Source organism: Nycticebus coucang, chromosome 7, assembly GCF_027406575.1.
Source record: "Nycticebus coucang isolate mNycCou1 chromosome 7, mNycCou1.pri, whole genome shotgun sequence".
Taxonomy (NCBI): Eukaryota; Metazoa; Chordata; class Mammalia; order Primates; family Lorisidae; genus Nycticebus; species Nycticebus coucang.
The window spans coordinates 121,188,212-121,208,361 of NC_069786.1; the positions used below are offsets into that span (position 1 = coordinate 121,188,212).

The following is a 20,150-nucleotide window of genomic DNA, read 5'->3' on the forward strand; positions in this document are numbered from 1 at the left end:
AACAGCATGGCAGCAGGTGGAGAAGGAGGGAGCATTTGCAGCCCCTGCGGGGCCTAGAGGGTGTGACTGACGGTAGGAAAGGGCTTGGCTATCACCTTCTGTAAAACACACACATGTATATTCTTAGACCGATCAGTTCTTAACTGAAAAGCTACCCTGAGATGTAACTCTGTCTGGGAACAGACTATGTACTCAAGGGAAGAATATATATTCTTGTAAAAACAAACATTTTAAACTTTCATGGAAATGTCTGTTGAAACCTTGCGTTTTAATCTTGAACTAATAACTTGTCATTTTTTTTTCAGCAAAAGACACATACAGTAAACGAGGCCCCCTTGCTTTTTATTTGTTTATAGACTGTGGAGTGTGTACATTTAAAAATTCCCCTAAAATGAAATCACTTTGCCTTGCCTATGAGCCAGCAGCATAGCCGCTGGGATTGCGGCAAAGTTCTCTTGGGTGACCAGCCTGGGAGTGGGCACGGTCCAGGGGAGCTTGCTCTTACTATTCTCAGTTGGTTAGGACAACACCTTTCCGTGGGGCCCTGAGGTACATATCATCTTTTTTATTTTTTATTTATTTATTTATTTTTTTTATTGTTGGGGATTCATTGAGGGTACAATAAGCCAGGTTACACTGATTGCAATTGTTAGGTAAAGTCCTTCTTGCAATCATGTCTTGCCCCCATAAAGTGTGACACACACCAAGGCCCCACCCCCCTCCCTACATATCATCTTTTAAGGAACATTGTTGACTGCATGTCAACGTTGATCCCAGAAGCCTGACTGATGACTGAAAGTGACTTTGTGTATTGTGTCCTGCGCGTGAGTCATCCTCTAATTACAAGAATTAGGCAGCTGGTGCAATGTTCGCATGTGTTTAGAGTTGATGCAACTGAATATGCAAAGGTAATATTTAGGACTCAAAGGCCTACATAGAGTCTGGAAATATGAAGGCTAACTAATAGAGGAAAAAGAGATTAATTTAAATTGGACCAGTGTTTCAGTGAAGCTAGATTTGAAAAAAGTCACCAGGCTTGGTTACCTGTGCTGTGATAATGACAGCAGACATTGGTCATCTTTTTCCCCTACTGCAAAACCGACAGATGCACGTTAAAAACAAATTCAAATTCAAATAAAGAAAAACAATGTGTCTGAAATCTTGTCACTATTAACATTTTTACTAAATATCCTCTAAGACCAATCTCTATGGATGTATGAACATTAAGACAGTATTTTACATAAGGGAAATTAATCAGCATTTGTGGTTCTATAACATGTTTTCTAAAATCAACCATGTACAATATTATATAATCTTACCACTTTTATGAATATAAATTGATCACATGTCCACTATCTATTTGTGTCTGGCTGCTGTTTATTTGCCAGTGTGTGTTTATCTTCAGAGTATAAATTCCCTGGAGCAGGATCACAGATCCCTATCACCAACAGTCTATTCAAAGGGTCCACTTTCCCCCCATTGGAGATACCACTGGGTTTTATCAATTTTTCCAATTTTTGTTAATCTCATAAGCGAGAAAGAAATCTAATTTTTACATTTATTTTTAATTTGCTAATGTAGTGTTGCAAAAGAATTGACAATATTTTAATATAAGTCCTGTTTATACTTATTTTGTGAATTGTCCTTTTTACCTTTTAAGTTTCCAATCAAAAAGCCTGCACATGCGACGTATTCATTCAACCTCTGCAGATAACACAAAGACTTACCAGGAGCTTTAAAAAAAATCCTGCCTCTCAGCATCCTGCTTATTTCAAAAATAAAAGTCGGATTTTGCCCTTGAATTAGGTTGAAACATTCAAGGGCCTTTCTGCCATTGCACAGAGCAGGCCTTGCCAGGCGTGAACTTACCACAGCGGAACACAGACAGCTGGGCCAGCATGGGCACTTGATAGGATTTCCCGTCTGCTGCCACGAACGTACGCTTCTTTGTGTTCTCAGGTTGAAACCGCGATTTCCACAAACCCTTAAAATACACTGCGTTGACAAGGACCAGTCTGGTGAGCACCCCGTCAATCAGATCTGGGGACAGCAGGTTGTCAATCATACCTGTGAAGTCCAAGAGCAAACAAGAAAGGCCCTCAGGATTGGTGGCTGAGCTGAGGGCAAATGGTGGCTGCTGGTCAGGGAGAATGAAAAATCAAAGGGATTCTTAGAGGATTTTAAAAAGAAACTTTCAAAAACACACTTTTGTACTTTCCAGTTTTCTTCTTCCCCCTTGCTAAAAATTAAAGTTAAAAACAAGTTTAAAAATCAGAGAACTGGAAAAGAGTTAAGAAATCCCTAGTTAGGGGTTAGCAAACATTTTCTTTTTTTTTTTTTTTTTGCAGTTTCTGGCGGGGGCTGAGTTTGAACCCGCTACCTCTGGCATATGGAGCTGGTACCTGACTCCTTTAAGCCACAGGCTCCACCCTAAGGGTTAGCAAACTTTTCATCAAGAAATTCTTTTACTGCCAATTTCCTATAAGCCCATACTTTAGAAGATTTTACTTAACCAAATTAGCTGTAGTTCATAATCCCCCTCCACACACACCTTTTTTTTTTTTTGCTAATTAATTTCCAGTGAGAGGTTTTGGTCAACACAAGATAAGCAGTTTGTTCTTTGTTTTGAAGCGCTGGGTTGATTTAATCCAAGCCAAAAATAAACACTTCTGCCTAAACAATGTTATCTAGGGTAAGGCTTTATTTCTCTTAAGATTTCTCTTCATTTCTTTTAACACTCAGAAATGCCGAGGATTATTTTGGAATCCCTGGATATCACAAGGCCTCATAATTGCTTAAAGTGTAACTTAAACCAAAAACCAGTGTCTATATTTATGGGTCAGGCTTCAAGCTAGATGCTAATATGATAGAGATTGGAAGAGAGGATTTCAAATGTTCTCAGCACAAAGAAATGATAAATGTTTGAAGTAATGGATATGCAAACTACCCTAATTTTATCATTATACATTGAATATATGTATCAAAGCATCACATTATACCCCATAATGTGCACAATTAGTATGTGCCAATGAAAAATAAAATATAATTTATTTTTTTTTTTGTAGAGACAGAGTCTCACTTTATGGCCCTCGGTAGAGTGCCGTGGCCTCACACAGCTCACAGCAACCTCCAACTCCTGGGCTTAAGCGATTCTCTTGCCTCAGCCTCCCGAGTAGCTGGGACTACAGGCGCCCGCCACAACGCCCGGCTATTTTTTTTTTGGTTGCAGTTTGGCCGGGGCCGGGTTTGAACCCGCCACCCTCGGTATATGGGGCTGGCGCCCTATGGACTGAGCCACAGGCGCCGCCCGAAAAATAAAATATAATTTAAAAAAAAGATGGGTCTATCCTAGAAGAACATCTAATTTTGAAGGAAAATGCTCTTCACAAGATGTTGGAAATGGTCCATCTTATGTGTCAGGAATGAAGGAGCAAAGAGCCTTCGTAATCCAAAGTTTTATCTCTGGTTGAAGCTCTGGTTTCCCATTTAGGTTCCTTGTACTTGGTTTTTTAAGATTCAGCTGTGTAAGTGAGTGTGTGTGTGTGTTTTAACAGGGATCCGTAATGCCCAAAGCTATTAAAAACCAGTTCACTGCATTTTGTAGCCCAAATATATATGCATGCATATACATATATGCAGAATGTAAATTCAAGTTATACTATTTAAATGGCTAGAGTAAAATCAACTGCTTCTGAAGAAGTAAGAATATCTAATTCAGCAGTGAGAGCTTTAAGTCCCTCTGAGTGAAGCTATGACAGGATCCGGTGCACGTAAGTCATGATAAATAAGCACACTGTCAAGTTTCCCGCACCCACCCTGTGCTGAGGCCGGTTCCTCGCCACTCACTCCTTCCACAAGGGGGCACCAGTGCCACCTTAAGTGGGGAACAGGAAGGACAACTCAGGAGCTATAAATAGTCATCATTCAGTTCAGGACAAGACTGGCCTCTGCCCACAGACTCTGTCCTGTGGGAAAGAAGTTAGAACTCTGTGCTCTCCCACTAGCAAGCTCATTAGAATTGGTTCCCAATAGCGTTGTTTCTTGCCTCTGCTGGGAACACTCCCCATCTAGTTCTTACTGGCATTTAAGGCCTAGCTCCATGGTCCCCTCTCCTTCCAAACCTTCTCTGATCCTCCGTCCCACCTCGCAGGAGATGGCTCTCTTCTCGATTTCTGTAAAGCCCTACGTGTAGCGCTACCATGACACCTGTGGTATTTTATTCTGGCCAATTGTAACACATCTGTTTGCCCCAAGGAAACTGTGAACTGTGTGACAACACCCCGGCTTCCACTTTTCTCATTCCTACCACTATGTTCGGGACACAGTCAGTACCCCACAGTATCTGAAGAAATCTTTTTGTAGAGACACATGATTCCTCCAACTACCACCAGTGGGACTAAGATTTAATAAGGGGCTGTGGGAGACAAAGAGAAAGAGACAGCATGCAGAGAGAAAGGTAAGGCTCACCCAGGTGTGAGGGGCACCTGAAAGCCGGCCATTAATAACCGGCACAGATGCGCATCCATCCATTCTCGGATACCCACATATCTAGTATGTGCCAGGTACTCATTATTTTTTTTTAAAATGTTCTTTATTCATTTATTGATTTGTGTAAATATATAGGGTACGAGTGTGATTTTGTTACATGGAGGTATTTCTTTTTTTTTTCTCTTTTTTTTTTTTTTTATTGTTGGGGATTCATTGAGGGTACAATAAGCCAGTTACACTGATTGCAATTGTTAGGTAAAGTCCCTCTTGCAATCATGTCTTGCCCCCATAAAGTGTGACACACACTAAGGCCCCACCCTCCTCCCTCCATCCCTCTTTCTGCTTCCCCCCCCCATAACCTTAATTGTCATTAATTGTCCTCATAACATGGAGGTATTTCATAATGAAGTCAGGGCTGCTGGTACAGCCAACACTGGAGTAATGTAAATTGTACTCATTGAGTAATTACTCATCATCCACCCCCTCCCACCCTCTATTACTTTTTTTTTTCAGTTTTTGGCCCAGGGCCAGGTTTGAACCTGACACCTCCGGTATATGGGGTCAGCGCCCTACTCCTTGAGCCACAGGTGCCGCTCCTCTACTACTGTCTTAATTAAGAAAGCAAAAGGAATTTTGCCCTCCAAGAGCTATGAATTAGAGCTAGGTGGACATGACATAAAAAGCTCAGAAAACTACCAAGTTGCCATTTTAACAAACAGGTTGAGGTGGACTCACTCGAGGCTATGAGGACAAGTAAGAGGGAGACCTTCAGAGTTCTTTAGCTATCCAGCCATGTAAGTGCTTAATTATAATTGTTATCTTCTGAATGGATATTAAGAATAACTCACTGTTGGCTTGACACCTGTGGCTCAAGTGACTAGGGCACTAGCCACATACACCAGAGCTGGTGGGTCCGAATCCAGCCCGGACCTGCCAAACAACAACTACAACCAAAAAATAGCTGGGTGTTGTGGCGGGCACCTGTAGTCCCAGCTACTTGGGAGGCTGAGGCAAGAGAACTGCTTAAGCCCAAGAGTCTAAGGTTGCTGTGAGCTGTGACGCCACAGAACTCTACCAAGGGCGACAGCTTGAGACTCAAAAAAGAAAACTCACTGGGCACCTAGAACTGCAAGATCAATTCTAGAGTAAGATCAGACAATGTTGAAAGTGAAAATGTTTCCTGGAATGAAAATATATTCAAGCTGATCCACATTCAAATGTTTCCTGTTTAACACTTCAAATTGGTCCTTTCTCCACATTTGTTTAAAACTGTTGTTGTAAATATTGGTGTGTCCTTTTGGATTGTGCCTTTTGTTATGAGCCAATTGAAAAACATAGTTCTACAAATAATAAAGTTATTACCACCACAGCATGAATGTATAATTATATTAAAAATAATAAAAAAAAAAAAAGAGGAAGACCTGGTCTGGATGGTGAGATCTGGCGAGGATGGGAAGCATTACCTGAGCCAGCAGCTGTGAAACAGCTCACAGCAGTTGAACATGTACCCAAGTGCCGGCCCCTCTGTGCACGCTTCATGTCTATTACACATACCTTCGCCACAGCCTTAGTGTCGTGGGAATTGCCCTAGTAGGCATTACGGTGTGTCTCCCCGTTGGACAGATGAAGACATTAAGGCACAGGAATGGTCAGTAACTTGCCCCGGGGCTACACGGCTAGTATGTGTCCAAACTGAGATTCCAACTCACAGCTTGTGTTTTCAACTACCACACCGCTCACATGGTGGTGCAGGGGGAGCAGATACCTACCTGCTATCTAGTGAGAACGAGTGAGAATGCTTGAATGAGGGTCTGCGATGTGAGGGGACCGGGAGGAGGCCGCTCCCATGGTGATGCAGGGGGAGCAGGGTGCTGGTGAGGGGACCGGGAGGAGGCCTGTGTGGCTACAACACACAGTACATCAGGCCAGCAGGCCAGACCGTCATGGGGACACGGCACAGGGCCTGCATGCTGCACTCTCCCACTGTCTCAGGGAAGGAACTAGTGCCTCCGTGGAACAGGCTTGGCAATCTTCTGGACACAACCCATGGAGCCCCAAGGTCCTTTTGAGCTCCATCAGGTACTCAAATTCCTCTCAGTGGGGCAGGTCACCCCCAACAGTCAGTTTGAAAACTTGGGGGAGCATCTTTGGTTGAGTGGGTAGTGGCCAGAGATGCTCCATGTCCTGCAGTGCTCAATGCAGTCCCACGCTATGAAGAACCACCCTGCTTCCTACACGACTTTCAAACGTGCCTCTGGATATCTGCCTCCCTATAATTATCTGAGCCCATCCTTTTAACGTACAATGCTGCACAGCTGCCTCCATCAGCCTTTGTAGCTTTCAACTCCCAGATAATCTCAGCCTCTGACGACTTTTGTTATATGTTCAAGTTGTACCCAAGGGTTTACCTGTGGAACTGCATGCATAAATTACTTTGGTTTTGTTTTCCATTGTGCTAATTTTTTAGAAATGTGCGTATGTGTGCACAGGGGATATGAGCTATGAGTCTCATTTTGGGATAGTAAAGACAGCATTAAAGCTATTTATATAAACTGGGAGAGTTGGGTATGATAGGATCAAAAGTGCTATTTAGGTCTCCATGTTTAAATATCTAGTGGTGTCATTGATGTGGTTTAATGATACATTCCACAGGCAAAGAAGGCTGAGAGGGTGCAATGACTTGCTACAGTCCTGCAGTCTCTGGCCAGAGTCAGGATCAGAGGCCAGTCCCGAGTGCATCTGCTTCCAGACACTGTTCTCTGGCTGCAGCCTCCAGCCGCCTGGCAACGCCGCCCCACATCCTCACTGTTGCGGCCTCCTGATCAACCCTGGCTTCAGGAAGGGAGCCAGAACTGTACCATCCAGGCTCCAACGAGGGAGGATGCCATGGAAACTGGCATCCTGGGTCTCCTCCACGCCCCCTGAGCAGTCTTTGTCTAGCTTGTCACTCCCTCTGCTGATGGTCCTCCAACATTCAGGATATGACTGTGGTGATGACAGCAGAGACAGAGTAGGGACTGCCGGCCCCTCCCTCAGGGATGGTCTGGGGCCCAGGGATCTGCATTCTAAGCACACAACCCAGGTAATTCCAAGGCAGGTGCGCCGGGAACCACACTTGAGAAACATGGCCCGAGTTTTGTCTCTGGGCTTCTTCTCCCTTTGAGCTTTTGTGTCCACTCCGGTGACGCTAACTCCCTACAGGAGAAGGTGCCCAGACCTGCATTTCCCCTGTTGTTCTAGACTCACAGCTCCTCCGTGTGTTTCCACCTGGACCTCCGGCTTACACATTCACAGGTTTAGAACATCAAAGTTAAATATTTCCTCTTTAATGGGAGAAGCGACGCTGCAGTGAGTATTACTGTGTGACGTAGAAAGGGCTAGAATGGAGGGGCTCCTGAAGGGTGTGATATGCCAATCATAACGATGAGGGACGCCTATGTCTTGGCACTGGGGGAAGCAGAAGGCCTGAAGGTGAGTAGAGAAATCTAAGGAAGAGGCACTGCAGGCAAAGGGGACGGCAGATGCAGAGCAGGAAGGGGCCTCCAGCCAAGGGCTCGGGCACGGACACAGCCGGAGGCACCTGTACCCTGCCACACTGCGAACCGCTCAGCGGGGGGAGGACGAGAGACTGCGTCTTGAGTCCTGCTAAGAACGAAGGACCAGAGCTCATCTGGGGCCCGGGGTACTGAGGGACTTGCCAACACCAGTTAGAACCTCGGACTCTGGGCGGCGCCTGTGGCTCAAGGAATAGGGCGCCAGTCCCATATGCCGAAGGTGGCGGGTTCAAACCTAGCCCGGGCCAAAAACCACAAAAAAAAAAAAAAAAGAACCTCGGACTCTGACTCACATGTTCATTCACAAAGCTCACGGTCATGCAAAATACTCCAGCCACTCACCCCGGGTTTCGTTTTTGACCCACACATTGATGGAATCACAGGCAGAGGCTGGATCCTCGAAGTCCACGTTCCGGACCTCACACTGAAACACGTCCTTGTTCCTCGTAACAAAAGGCACTTCCATTTTGAAGCCATTCTTGACAAACACAGCATTGGCCACTGTCACGATATCTTTGTTCTTCTTGGAGACGATGGCCTTGTTGATCTTCTTTAACACTTTGCCAACTCCTAAAGGAGAAGTCAGAAAATACAGCAATATTTCCATGAGAATTCAGAAAATTAAAAAAAAAAACTTTCGTTTTACAACAAATAAAAACAGCACAAAGAGGACAGTATGGGCAGCAAGAGGCAGAGTCTTTGCTTGGTCAGAGGCCTTTTATTTATTTATTTGTTTTGCGATGGAGTCTCATTATGTTGCCCTCGGTAGAGTGCCATGGCATTACAGCTCACAGCAACCTTAAACTCTTGGGCTTATGCGATTCTCTTGCCTCACCCTCCCAAGTAGCTGGGACTATAGGTGCCCACCACAATGCCCGGCTGTTTTTATGTTGTAGTTGTCATTGTTGTTTAGCTGGCCCGGGCTGGGTTTGAACCTGCCAGACTTGGTGTATGTGGCTGGTGCCCTAAGCACTGAGCTATGGGCACTGAGCCTCAGGAGCTTTTCTTAAGACAGTGGGGTGGGGTCACTATTAAAGAGGTCTGAAAAATCAGTTGGCTTCTGCATCAAAACAGGCACATTTGAAGTGTTCTCAAGACCTTCCCAAGGTAGACCTCATTCTCCTGGTGGCCTTTCTGGGCCCAGGTTACCCTGACTGCTGTCACGCTCCTCAGGGCTGCAGCCATGGGGGAATAACTCAAAAGGAACTTCTTAATTCATCCTCTTTCAACTATTTCCTTCCTTGCCGAAGATTTAACAAGTTGATTTCTTTTTTCTACTATGGAGAAAAAAAATGAATAAAATAAGCATTAGAAAGACTATAAAAAATTACCATGTGCCATCATCCAGAACAATGTGATTTTTACTAGATATCAAGCTCAAAAAATAAGGAGATTAATTTTATGGCAATGTAAGCTTTATTTCACATGAGCCGTTCATACATGCTCCATTTAGTTTGAGAGCATGGAAAAGAGGAAAATAACTTACAAGGAAGAAATGTGTTTCTGCAGAGAGCTCAAATTACGTGTCTTTCTTCATTGCTTGGGGTCTTTTCAAAATGACACTGTCCTAAAATTTCCTGCCAGAGTCACCTTGATGGTCTCCTAGAGAGCCGATTTATTACTCTGAATGTGCTTCTTCTTCAGACGCCTTAGTCAGGCAGGGCAAAGTCTTCCTGTGGTCCACAGAGAGGGGACAGAGAGTACAGGGGTTTGCAGGGTGCACGGCCCTTTCTTACACCTCTCCTGACCCCTCTCAGGAGAGCAGGGGGCACAGGCCCATTCTACAATTCAGAACAGCCAGCCGAGGAGGCTAAGGCACTTCCAAGGCCAAGCAGGACGAGTCAACGTCGTCACAACTTCAGGAATAATGACTTACAATTAATGCGGGTCAGCATTAAAACAAACAACAGAAGCCCAGTTGCTATTTTGGAACAGTCTTGGCCAACAGGGCCTGGGTGACACGAGGAAAGGCCATAAATTTTAGCAGTGATTCACCATGAAGTTATAAATTACCAAGTTTTCTGAACTTCCAAGCAACGGACAGAACAGCATGTTTTTCAAGTATTTAGTCCCTCTGTGTTTCCAACAGGTGAACATACTCCAAACTTATGCAGAAGTTTAATGCTGTGTCAACAGGGCAGGGTGGTCAGGCATCGGGTGCCGGATGCAGCCCTGGAGGCCACACTGGGAAGAGGGTCCAAGGCAGCCTGGAGCGAGGTGCTGTCGAGCACAACCCCTACCTCTGTCATCTCACTCTCCAGCTGAAGGTGACAAGGCAGTCAAAAGGCTCAGAGTTTTAGGGCTGGTGGTGATGCAAGGACATGGGCAGGGAAACTCCCTCAGTTCCTGTGACTTGCTCAAGGTCATGGTGCGTGCTGGTGGCTAGAAAGGGCTCCAGTGCCTGACCTGCCCCCTTGATGCCCCGCACGAGTGGGAAGGCAGGTGGGTGATGCCTCTGAGGAGCAAGAACCCTGAGCCTGAACAAAATGCAGGCCGTGAACACCCATGCAATTCAACTCGTGAGAACGGGCTTTCCTTTCAATGTAACAAAAGGTTTTTTCCCCACTGTGATTTGCTAAAAAGCTTTTCATTTTGAAATAATTATAGATTTATAGGACGTGGCAAAGCAACATGCAGAGGGGTCCCCCATGCCCTTCACTCCCCTCTCCCTGTGGTGCCGTCACTGTTGGAGGATGCTGCCATGGTGCAGTCCACGAGCCTATCCCAATTTCACCACCTTTGCACACGCTCCTGCATGTGTGGGCAGCTCTACGAGGCTCTAACCCCCCGGGCAGGTTCATGCAACACCACCACAGCCAAGACCCAGGACGGTCCCACCCCCACAAGTCACTGTGGTACACCCCCACCTTGTGTTCCCTGCTCATATGTTTTATAAGTTATGGTTTAGCTCGAACACCGGGGAGGTGAACGGGAAAGGAAGTTTTCTCTGTGGGATGAGAGGACTGGAGCACTGGGAGTCAGGGACTGACCCCAAGCCCCACAGTGACAGGACAGGGAACCAGACTCCAGTTCTCCCAACTTCCAACACCGCAGCATCTGACCTGAAGAAGGGGCTGGCCCTAAGCTTCAGATCTTGCAAGTGAAACCGCATCTAGCTGCTCTCTTTCTTGGGGCTGTAAGCAAAACCCAAACCGTGCAGTCTCCGTGACACAGGAGTCATGGACGAAATCCCCTGTGGAGAGCGTGGTGTCCACCCACCGTTCACGCCGTATCTCATCACTGTCGTCAGCTGCTTCTTGGTCCTGCCGTCGGCCCCCAGCTGAAGCATCCCCAGGACCGACGCAATCCCGTGGGGGGAGACGACAACGTTGTCATAAGGCCTTGACTTGACGATCTGATTGAAAACCTGGATCCCTGTGTCGGAACCTAGTTCTTCGAGAGACAGGGGGTTGAACTGGGAGCAGATGGAGGGCAAAGTCACGGTGGCCAAGAGAAAGAAGGGCAGATGCCACTTCATGGTTCCTTCTGGCAAGGACAACCTAAAAAATGAGATAAAATGTTTTAAATTATACTGAAATGAGACTTTGGGGGCACTACTTTGCACTTAACTAAGTACGACTTATTGTGCTTGACATGTGAATACATTATTGAATGCCATGTGAATACATTTCGGGCAGAAGAGTCCACTCTAAATCCATCTCTGGCACACGTGCTGGGGAGGTGGGGAGGGAGACAGACCTCAATGTCCAGTCCTTACTCTGAGCCTCAACCTATACTAATCATCATTTAATTCTTATAACTACCCTTTATCCAATGAAGCCTATATACAGTGAGGGCCTACTGTGTGCCAGGCCCTTTTCTTTTTTGAGACAGAGTCTCATTTTGTTCCCCTGGGTAGAGTGCTGTGGTGCCATGTCTCACAGCAGCCTCAAACTCCTGAGCTCAAGTGATCCTCTTGCTCCAACCTCCAAAGTAGCTGGGACTACAGGCATCGACCACAACAGCCAGCTAGTTTTTTAGAGACATGGCCTCGCTCTTGCTCAGGCTGGTCTTGAATTCCTGAGCTCAGGCAATCCACCTGCCTGGGCCTCCCAGAATGCTGGGATTACAGGCGTGAGCCACCATGCCTGACCTTCCAGGCCCTTTTCTAAGTGCTGGGTATATGATGTTAATGAGATGGACAAGACCCCTGCCCCTGTGGAGCTTACAATCTAGAAGGGAGACAGAAAAAAAACCCAGCAAACTATAAAGTTCAGAGAGGAATAAAGGCCAGGAACAAATATCAATAGAATAGAAGAGAACAAAGCAACGTGAGCCAATGAGGGCCTAGGGCTGGCCCTGTTAGGGAGTTGGTCGAGGGGACCACCTCTGCATTAGGAAGCCAGGCAATGGGAGCTGAAAGGTGAGAAAGTGCCAGCCACATGCTGGTGCGGGAAGGGCACAGCAGGGCCAAGGCGTGAATAAGCTGGGTGTGTTAGAGGCCAGTGTGGATGTGAAGTCAAGGGCCTGGAGGAGAAAGGTGGGACAGGAGGGTGAAGTGGAAGGATAGCACATCTGGAAGGGCCTGGAGAGCCAGGAAAGGCGCTTGGATTTCATGCTGAGAGTCAAAAGAAGTCACCGGAGGGTTTTAAAGAAGGGACTGAATCCCTCAAGTTGCTATGACTATCTTATAACCACATGCACTTGACTCTTTTACCACAAGCATACTACTTTTTAAATGAAAGAATCATTAATTAAAATAAATTTAAGTGACAGCTTTAAGCTATCACCTGTTTAACAGGGCAGAACAATTGGTGAATTAATACATTGTGAGGCTGGGGCGTTGCTTCCTCTGACGCGCTCAATCACAGTGGTTTGTTTTAAATGAGCTTCTTTCCTTGATTACCGCGTGCAGAGCTTTCTTCTGCTATGACAAGGAAGAGGTAGGACATTTAAATGTATTTATGGAAAAGCAAATACTTTCATTAAATAAGAACTTAACAGTAGCAGCTGGTAAAACAAAAGCAGAATTCGTGACGCTGCTAATTTGGTTTCTTCCCTGCTAAGCACACGTCTCCCATGGAGCCAATGTGTCCCCCTTGTCACATGCATTTATGTGTGGGAGGTTGGGAGTGTTTGCGGAGAATAACAGAGAAGGGAGCCTTTCAAGAGACAGGTGACCTGGAGGGAGAGAGACCTAGTGTCTGTGGGAGCTCAGGGGACAGGACGGCCAGAGGCCAGAAGGGCCGTGTCACCTTCCTTTGCTTACACTTTCTGTGCTTCCCACCTCTAGGCACAGTCAACGTTCGCTAAATACTGAGATTGAATCTGATGGTTTGTGAGTTCTTTCTATTTTGACTAATTACTGTAATTTTTTCCCTTGTATCAAAATAGTGGTTATTGGGTGAGGCTACGAGAATGCTTGTGTTTAATCTTGATCCTCACTGCCAGCCCCAAACGCGCTCTGAGGGACGAGGCCGCACTGGGTTTGGACAGGGACAGACAGAATCCCCTGCCTGGCTCCCTAGCACATGGAGGGCTCCCTGGGTCATTCAAGTTAATGTTGCTATTTTTCTTATATATTGCAAAACAAGTACCTTTTAAAAAATGTAGAACACTGGGTATTTCTCCAGAGCTTAATTGTAAAACAATTGTGTAAACTCAGCCTGTCTAAATTCAAAACATGTAAGTGACCTACATAACGCTCCTACTTGGGGCTTGACAGTGGCCAGTGTGGCCTATTTTGACTTTGGCACCTAGGACTGGCTCTAATACCATGACAATCCCCTGAGTTTCCTGGAGCCCGCCGGCCACTGGAGAACTTCCAAATCCTAAGTAGGGAAGTTTTACTCCTTTCATCTAAAAATTAAGAATTGTGTTCTCCCTTCTTCTTTCTTTTCTTTCTGTCTGTCTCTCTTTGGGGCAATAAATTTCCCTTTAAAATTTAATATATCACAAAGTCTTCATAAGTATAAAATAACTTGTACAATCTTTGTCATTAATGGTCAAAATCCAGCGACTTGGTGCCAACGTCACCCATCTCCGTCTTGACCTCTGAGCTGTAAGCCTATCCCCAAAGCAACGCTCTTGCTTTAGTGAATGTTTGAGTAAACATTTCAATTTGCATTCTCAAGGCATAAAAGCCATCAAATTGGCTCTACCTCTGGTAGCCTGAAGTTGATGAGCTTAAATACTACAGATAAATATAGAACATTGTAAGACAGGGCAGAAAGATCAGTGACAGTGAGAAATCTAACAGCTCCAATGTCTTGGCATCCGCAAGGACAGTCTTCCAAATAAATGGCTATCTTATTTAACAGAATTTTGCCTGGTTATGAATTTCTGCTAAAAGAACAGTTTCATTATGACATGGAGGAAAGCTGTCATGGTGTTTTTCTTGGTTTCTTGGACTCAGGAAGTTTCTGAGAGCTGTCTATGTAAGGTTTCATAGCAGCATTTTGGACAGTGTTAGGATTGAGCAGAACTTGGAGCCAGAGCTCTTTTTGATTGATGTTCTGGGCATAACTGCTCCTTGGCCTCGATTTCCCAGGCCAAATGCCCCCTCATCTACTCACCTGGTTTATACACATGTCTAAGAATAAGCTTTCACTTTTCTCCAAAGTTCAGGAGCCAGTGAAGTGGGTGTTGATCCATAAATTGCTTTAGGCCTGTATAATTCCTAAGTACACATGTCCAAATATACAATCTTTTTTTTTTTTTTTTTGTAGAGACAGAGTTCCACTCCATGGCCCTCGGTAGAGTGCTGTGGCCTCACACAGCTCACAGCAACCTCCAACTCCTGGGCTTAAGCGATTCTCTTGCCTCAGCCTCCCAAGTAGCTGGGACTACAGGCGCCCGCCACAACGCCCGGCTATTTTTTGGTTGCAGTTTGGCCGGGGTCGGGTTTGAACCCGCCACCCTCGGTATATGGGGCCAGCGCCCTACTGACTGAGCCACAGGCACCGCCCCAAATATACAATCTTTTACATGAAATAACTTGGGGTTCTGAAGCTTTGAAATGCTAATCTCTAGAACAAGCAGATCCCATGACGGGAAGAACATAGAAACCTCCTGTTTATTTTCATTTTTAAGAGAAATTATACTTTAAACTTTCAAATCAGTGAGAAAGAATAAAAGTATTGCTCAAATGTGTTGTGTACATCAAGACAGAAGGTCACGAATCTGTTTAAGGGTTTCCATTCTTAAATAATGTTTTCACAATTCACAGAAAAATAAATTTCTAGTTTAGGCCATCCTTGAAGGAAGATCTTAAATCTGTCAATAACGCCATTGCTACAGGCCTATCCTGAGAAATCTTTGGGTTTCTCTCTCCTCATGTTTTCTCTTACTCCAAACCTTTCCACTTTCCAATGTGGAGAAGTTTTTTTTGTTTGTTTGTTTTTTGAGATACAATCTCACTTTGTGCCCTGGGTAGAGTGCCTTGACGTCATCACAGCTCACAGTAGCCTCAAACTCTTGGGCTCGAGTGATCCTCCTGCCTTAGCCTCCCAAGTAGCTGGGACTACAAGAGCCCACCATAACACCCGGCTGGTTTTTCTATTTTCAGTAGAGATGGGGCTCTTGCTCAAGCTGGTCTCAAACTCCTAAGCTCAAGGGATCCTCCTGCCTCAGCCTTCCAAATAGCTGGGACTACAGGTGCCCACCACAACATCTGGCTAGTTTTTCTATTTTTTACCAGAGAGGGGCTTTCACTCTTGCTCAAGTTGGTCTTGAACTCCTAAGCTCAAGGGATCCCCCTGCCTCAGCCTCCCAGGGTGCTGAGCCACTGCACCCAGCCTGGAGAAGGTTTCCAAAGTAACTGGGTACTGCTTTGAGCTTTAACCATAATTTAGTATAATAAATAACACATTGGAAGTTTTGTAAATGCCAGACTCAAAATACATCTCTACATTTATAAATGCTTGCCTGGCTGATGGCAGACGTGAGAGGAACACACTCTCCCCAGACCTAATGGCTTCCTCACGTCAACACAGGTAATGCTCAGATCTGCAGCTCTAATCCTCACACCGTTGAAAGTATGAAACAGAAATTCAGCAGGGCATTGAATTTGTTCAGTGCTTATTATTCAGGAAAATCTTCCACTGGTGGACCAGGGTGGATCACTGGTTCTGACTCGCTTCTTAAAGGCTCATGCTCCGTATGGACAGGCCTTGGGCCTTCCCAAGTCTGGTCCATTGCCTTCCTCCACTTAAGGACACCCAGCTGTCCCCTCAACTCCCTCTTCCATGCCCCTGTGAAGTTCTTCCTGATAGATGGGGCTATTTATCCTCTTCTTTGAAATCCTACCCAACTTCCACTTCCACCTCTCATTTTAGTTGTTTTCCAACTATGTTTTCTTTCCTCGCAGCTAAACTGGAAGCTCACAGAAGCCAGGGACTTTAGAGTCCCAGTGCCCACAGGCTCAGTTAGGGCCTTTCGGTCAGCAGACACTAAATCAGAGGCTGACTCGCAGGACTGACCCAGCGACTGTTTAGTTTGAAATACAGAGAGCTCTGAAAGTATTTTTAAGTAACTATGAGTCAAAAAAATGTCAGATGCAAGCTTGAACTTAAGACTTACTCTCAGGAAAAATAAAGAACAGCAGCTCTGGTCCCACTGTGCCCACCCCTCACCTACCCCACCCTTGAGAAACATTCTGCACCACTGCCATCATGAGGGGCTGGGCATCTGCCTTCCTGTGTGCCATGCTCCCGCTGCTCCCTGCTGCCTCACGCCCGGCCAGCTGCTGCCATTCCTGTCACCTCCCCAGGCTGGTATTTGTGGCTAGACCTGGGCCTGGAACCAGTGCCGATCAACTTAACAATGGAGACCATGAGAGCCAGTCATGAAAGGTTCAGCTCCAGCTCATTTTTTACCTAATGATTTTTTTTTTTTTTTTTTTACAAATACAATATGATTTACACATAACACAGGAGTAAATGATAATATGTTATCTGTCTATTCTATGTAGCATAACAGATTAGTTGTAGGTAAACCACGGGGTGGGGGAAAAGCACTGGAAGGACTCTTCAGGCTCCATCTCTTAGCCAGATAATCCAGACCTGTTTGAAGAGGACCCACAATATTTAATGAAGGAAAGTATTCCACTGCCTCTAATTCTCTAAAAAAAATTTTAAGTGATATATTTAATAAAATGTGTATATATACCATATGTATATATTTTGTTGTTGTTATTAAGAGGCACAGTCTCCCTGTCACTGAGGCTGGAGTGCAGTAGCCCAATCATAGGTCACTGTAACCTTGAATTCCGGGGCTAAAGCAATCCTCTTACCTCAGCCTCTTGAACAGCTAGGACTGTTCAAGGCACAGACCAACACACCTGGCCAATTTAATTTTCCGTGGAGATGGGGTCTTGCTATGTTGTTGCTCAGGCTAGTCTCAAATTCCTGACCTCAAGCAATCCTCCCACCTCCCAAAATTCTGGAATCATTTTAGGCTCACCCACCTAAAATGTACATACTTTAAAAATTTTTATATCATGAAAGATTTCAAATATATGCAAAAATATAATAAACCTGAGCATACAACATCCAGATAAAACAATCACCAACTCATGACTTAGTTTATTTCGTCTCAAATGAAAGATGGTTTTGAAGCAAATTATAGACATAATATGATACAAAATATTTCAATATACATCCTAAACCTAAGGATTTAAAATATATATCCATGTATCATTATCCCAGTGCAAACTCAGTAACTCCTTAATGTGAAATATCTAGTCTATGCTCATACTTTTCTGATTGCCTTCTAATTTTTTTTTTTATTGTTAAATCATAGCTGTGTACATTAGTGCAATCAAGGGGTACAATGTGCTGGTTTCATATACAATCTGAAATATTCTCATCAAACTGTTCAATGTGGCCTTCATGGCATTTTCTTAGTTATTGTATGTAGACATTTGTATTCTGCCTTTAGTAAGTTTCGCCTGTACCCATACTAAGATGTACTGTAGTTTATTTGAATTAGGATCTAAATAAACTCCACAGATCACAACTGGTTATTTCTCTCATGGGTTTTTTTGAGACAGGGTCTCACTATGTCACCGTTGGTAGAGTGCTTGGTACAGCTCACGGCAACCTCCAACTCTTGGGCTTAAGCGATTCTCTTGCCTCAGCCTCCCAAGTAGCTGGGACTACAGGTGCTTGCCACAATGCCAAGCTATTTTTCTGTTGTAGTTGTCATTGTTGTTTGGCAGGCCTGGGCTTGGTTCGAACCCATCAGCTCCGGTGTATGTGGCTGGCACCCTAGCTGCTGGGCTATAGGCACCGAGCCCCTGGAAATTTTTGTCAAAGTAACCAGGTTATTTGTCTTACATTTCTCCAGGCTGTATTTTTTTTTTTTCAGTTTTTGGCCAGGGCTGGGTTTGAACCTGCTACCTCTGGCATATGGGGCCGGAGCCCTACTCCTTTGAGCCACGGGCGCCACACTCTCCAGGCTGGATTTTGTGAACTGCCTTCATTCAATGCTATTAACAAATTCCTCTGTCCTTTGAACTTCCTATAAATTGGCAGATCTAGAGGAGGGGCCTGCAGGCTACTGTCCATGAGCCAGATCTGGCCACCCCTTTGGTTTCGTCTGTGGTTGCACTTGTGCCACCATAGTGAGCTGAGCAGGCAGAATTGCTAAGTCACAACAGAGACGGTATAGCCAGCAAAGGCCAAACCTTTACTCTCTGACCTTTCATGGGAAGTTTTCTGACCAACCAGCTCTAGAGGTTGCTCAGATTCAAGTAAATGTTCTCCTTTGTAAGAATATTTTATAGAGGGTGTTGGAATCAGGAGACAGTGGCTGACTGTCTCTCTTTTTGGTACTAGCAAGTTACTCATGATTTTTCCCCAAAGTATATTTTTTAAAATTAGGATTGCCAAATGGTAGGTGCTATTATAATCCCAACCTTCCTTCTTTCATGTATTAAGTTAAAATATTTCTATAAAATGAAGTTTTCAATAACCCAACTATTTTGTTACTCCAAGGTTCAGTTTGTATAGCAAAGCCAGGATAAATGCTCAATTCATTTCCTATATCTAACAGTTGACCAATGAGTTAATCAACCAGAGGATTTCTGTTTTGTTTTCTCTATCATTGTGAATTAGTGCTTTTCAACTTATTTTAAGGGTCTTGTTCCACTGTTCTATTTTCCTGACTGAGGCTCAAACAGAGTCTCTTCAGGCTGGTTCTCACACCTTTTGATATGACTCTACGGTCTTGTCAGCTTCCTTGTTTTCTGGTTTGACAAGATGTTTCAGGCTTATTCTGTGTATTTTCTGTTCCAGGTGGAATCAGTGGCTTCTCTAGAGAGCGCTGGTTCCTTTAGGGAGAAACAGCACTTAGAGGCCACAGTCTGAGACCCACCCTCTCACGTGCTCTAGACTGACTGTGGGAATCCCAGGCAACAGTGATGAGGAAAGTCCAAAATCCATTTACACCACTCTCTGGACTATATCCAAATATTGAAAGACAAACTGCTTACACAGTTTTACTCAGACTGCTTACACGTAATGTGAGAATCAAATTACGGAGGTCAGACTGTTTACACATGAATTGGTTTGTCTCCCATGGCCATAAAGACCTGAGGCAGCCCAGCGGACTATGGGAAGATGAAGGAGACAGCTGCTTTAAAGGCCAGGCTGGGACAATCAGAGCAGATCGCCTTCATGCAAAAGCAGTGAGACTCCTGAATCCAGCCCATCCTAGACATGGGATCCTACCAACACAGTTGAATGGAATGAACAATTGACACAGCGTGACGAGAAGAGTTCCCGATTTACCTCCGCCCCGCTCCCCGCCCCTCAATGAAAGCTGACATTCTCTCTGGCCCTGGGACAGTGTGGACTTCCATCTGGTCTTTGTGTTTCTCAGAGCCTCGTTCTGGGAACCTACGGTGCCTTATTAATCTGCCTCTAGAGGGGCTTCCAGAGGGAGAGAAAAACTGTACTTCAGACTGTACCAAAATCATCACATCTCAACAGATTCTCTTGCCAGGGCTTCTCAAAGAAATAAATGTATCGGCAAGGTTTGGGGCTGCCAGACTGAGAGCACCAAGCGGCCTTAAATCGGACTGTGCTGTCCATCAGTCGTGCCAAACATTTCTCACCAATACTTTGCCAATAGGCAAAGGTCTAACTCTGAAGGGGTTTGACAGAA

At 45.0% G+C, this 20,150-nt stretch overlaps 1 protein-coding gene across 1 annotated transcript in view; it reads right to left on the bottom strand.

The window, feature by feature from the left end:
• Positions 1-20,150, bottom strand: part of SERPINE2 (serpin family E member 2) — a 60,069-nt gene that overhangs the window by 16,704 nt on the left and 23,215 nt on the right. The window contains exons 2-4 of the mRNA XM_053597586.1: positions 11,262-11,542; positions 8,385-8,612; positions 1,870-2,067 (exon numbers count right to left, since the gene is read on the bottom strand). Coding sequence (XP_053453561.1) covers positions 1,870-2,067; positions 8,385-8,612; positions 11,262-11,520 — 685 coding nt within the window. The 5' untranslated portion in view covers positions 11,521-11,542. The remainder of the gene's footprint in view (positions 1-1,869; positions 2,068-8,384; positions 8,613-11,261; positions 11,543-20,150) is intronic.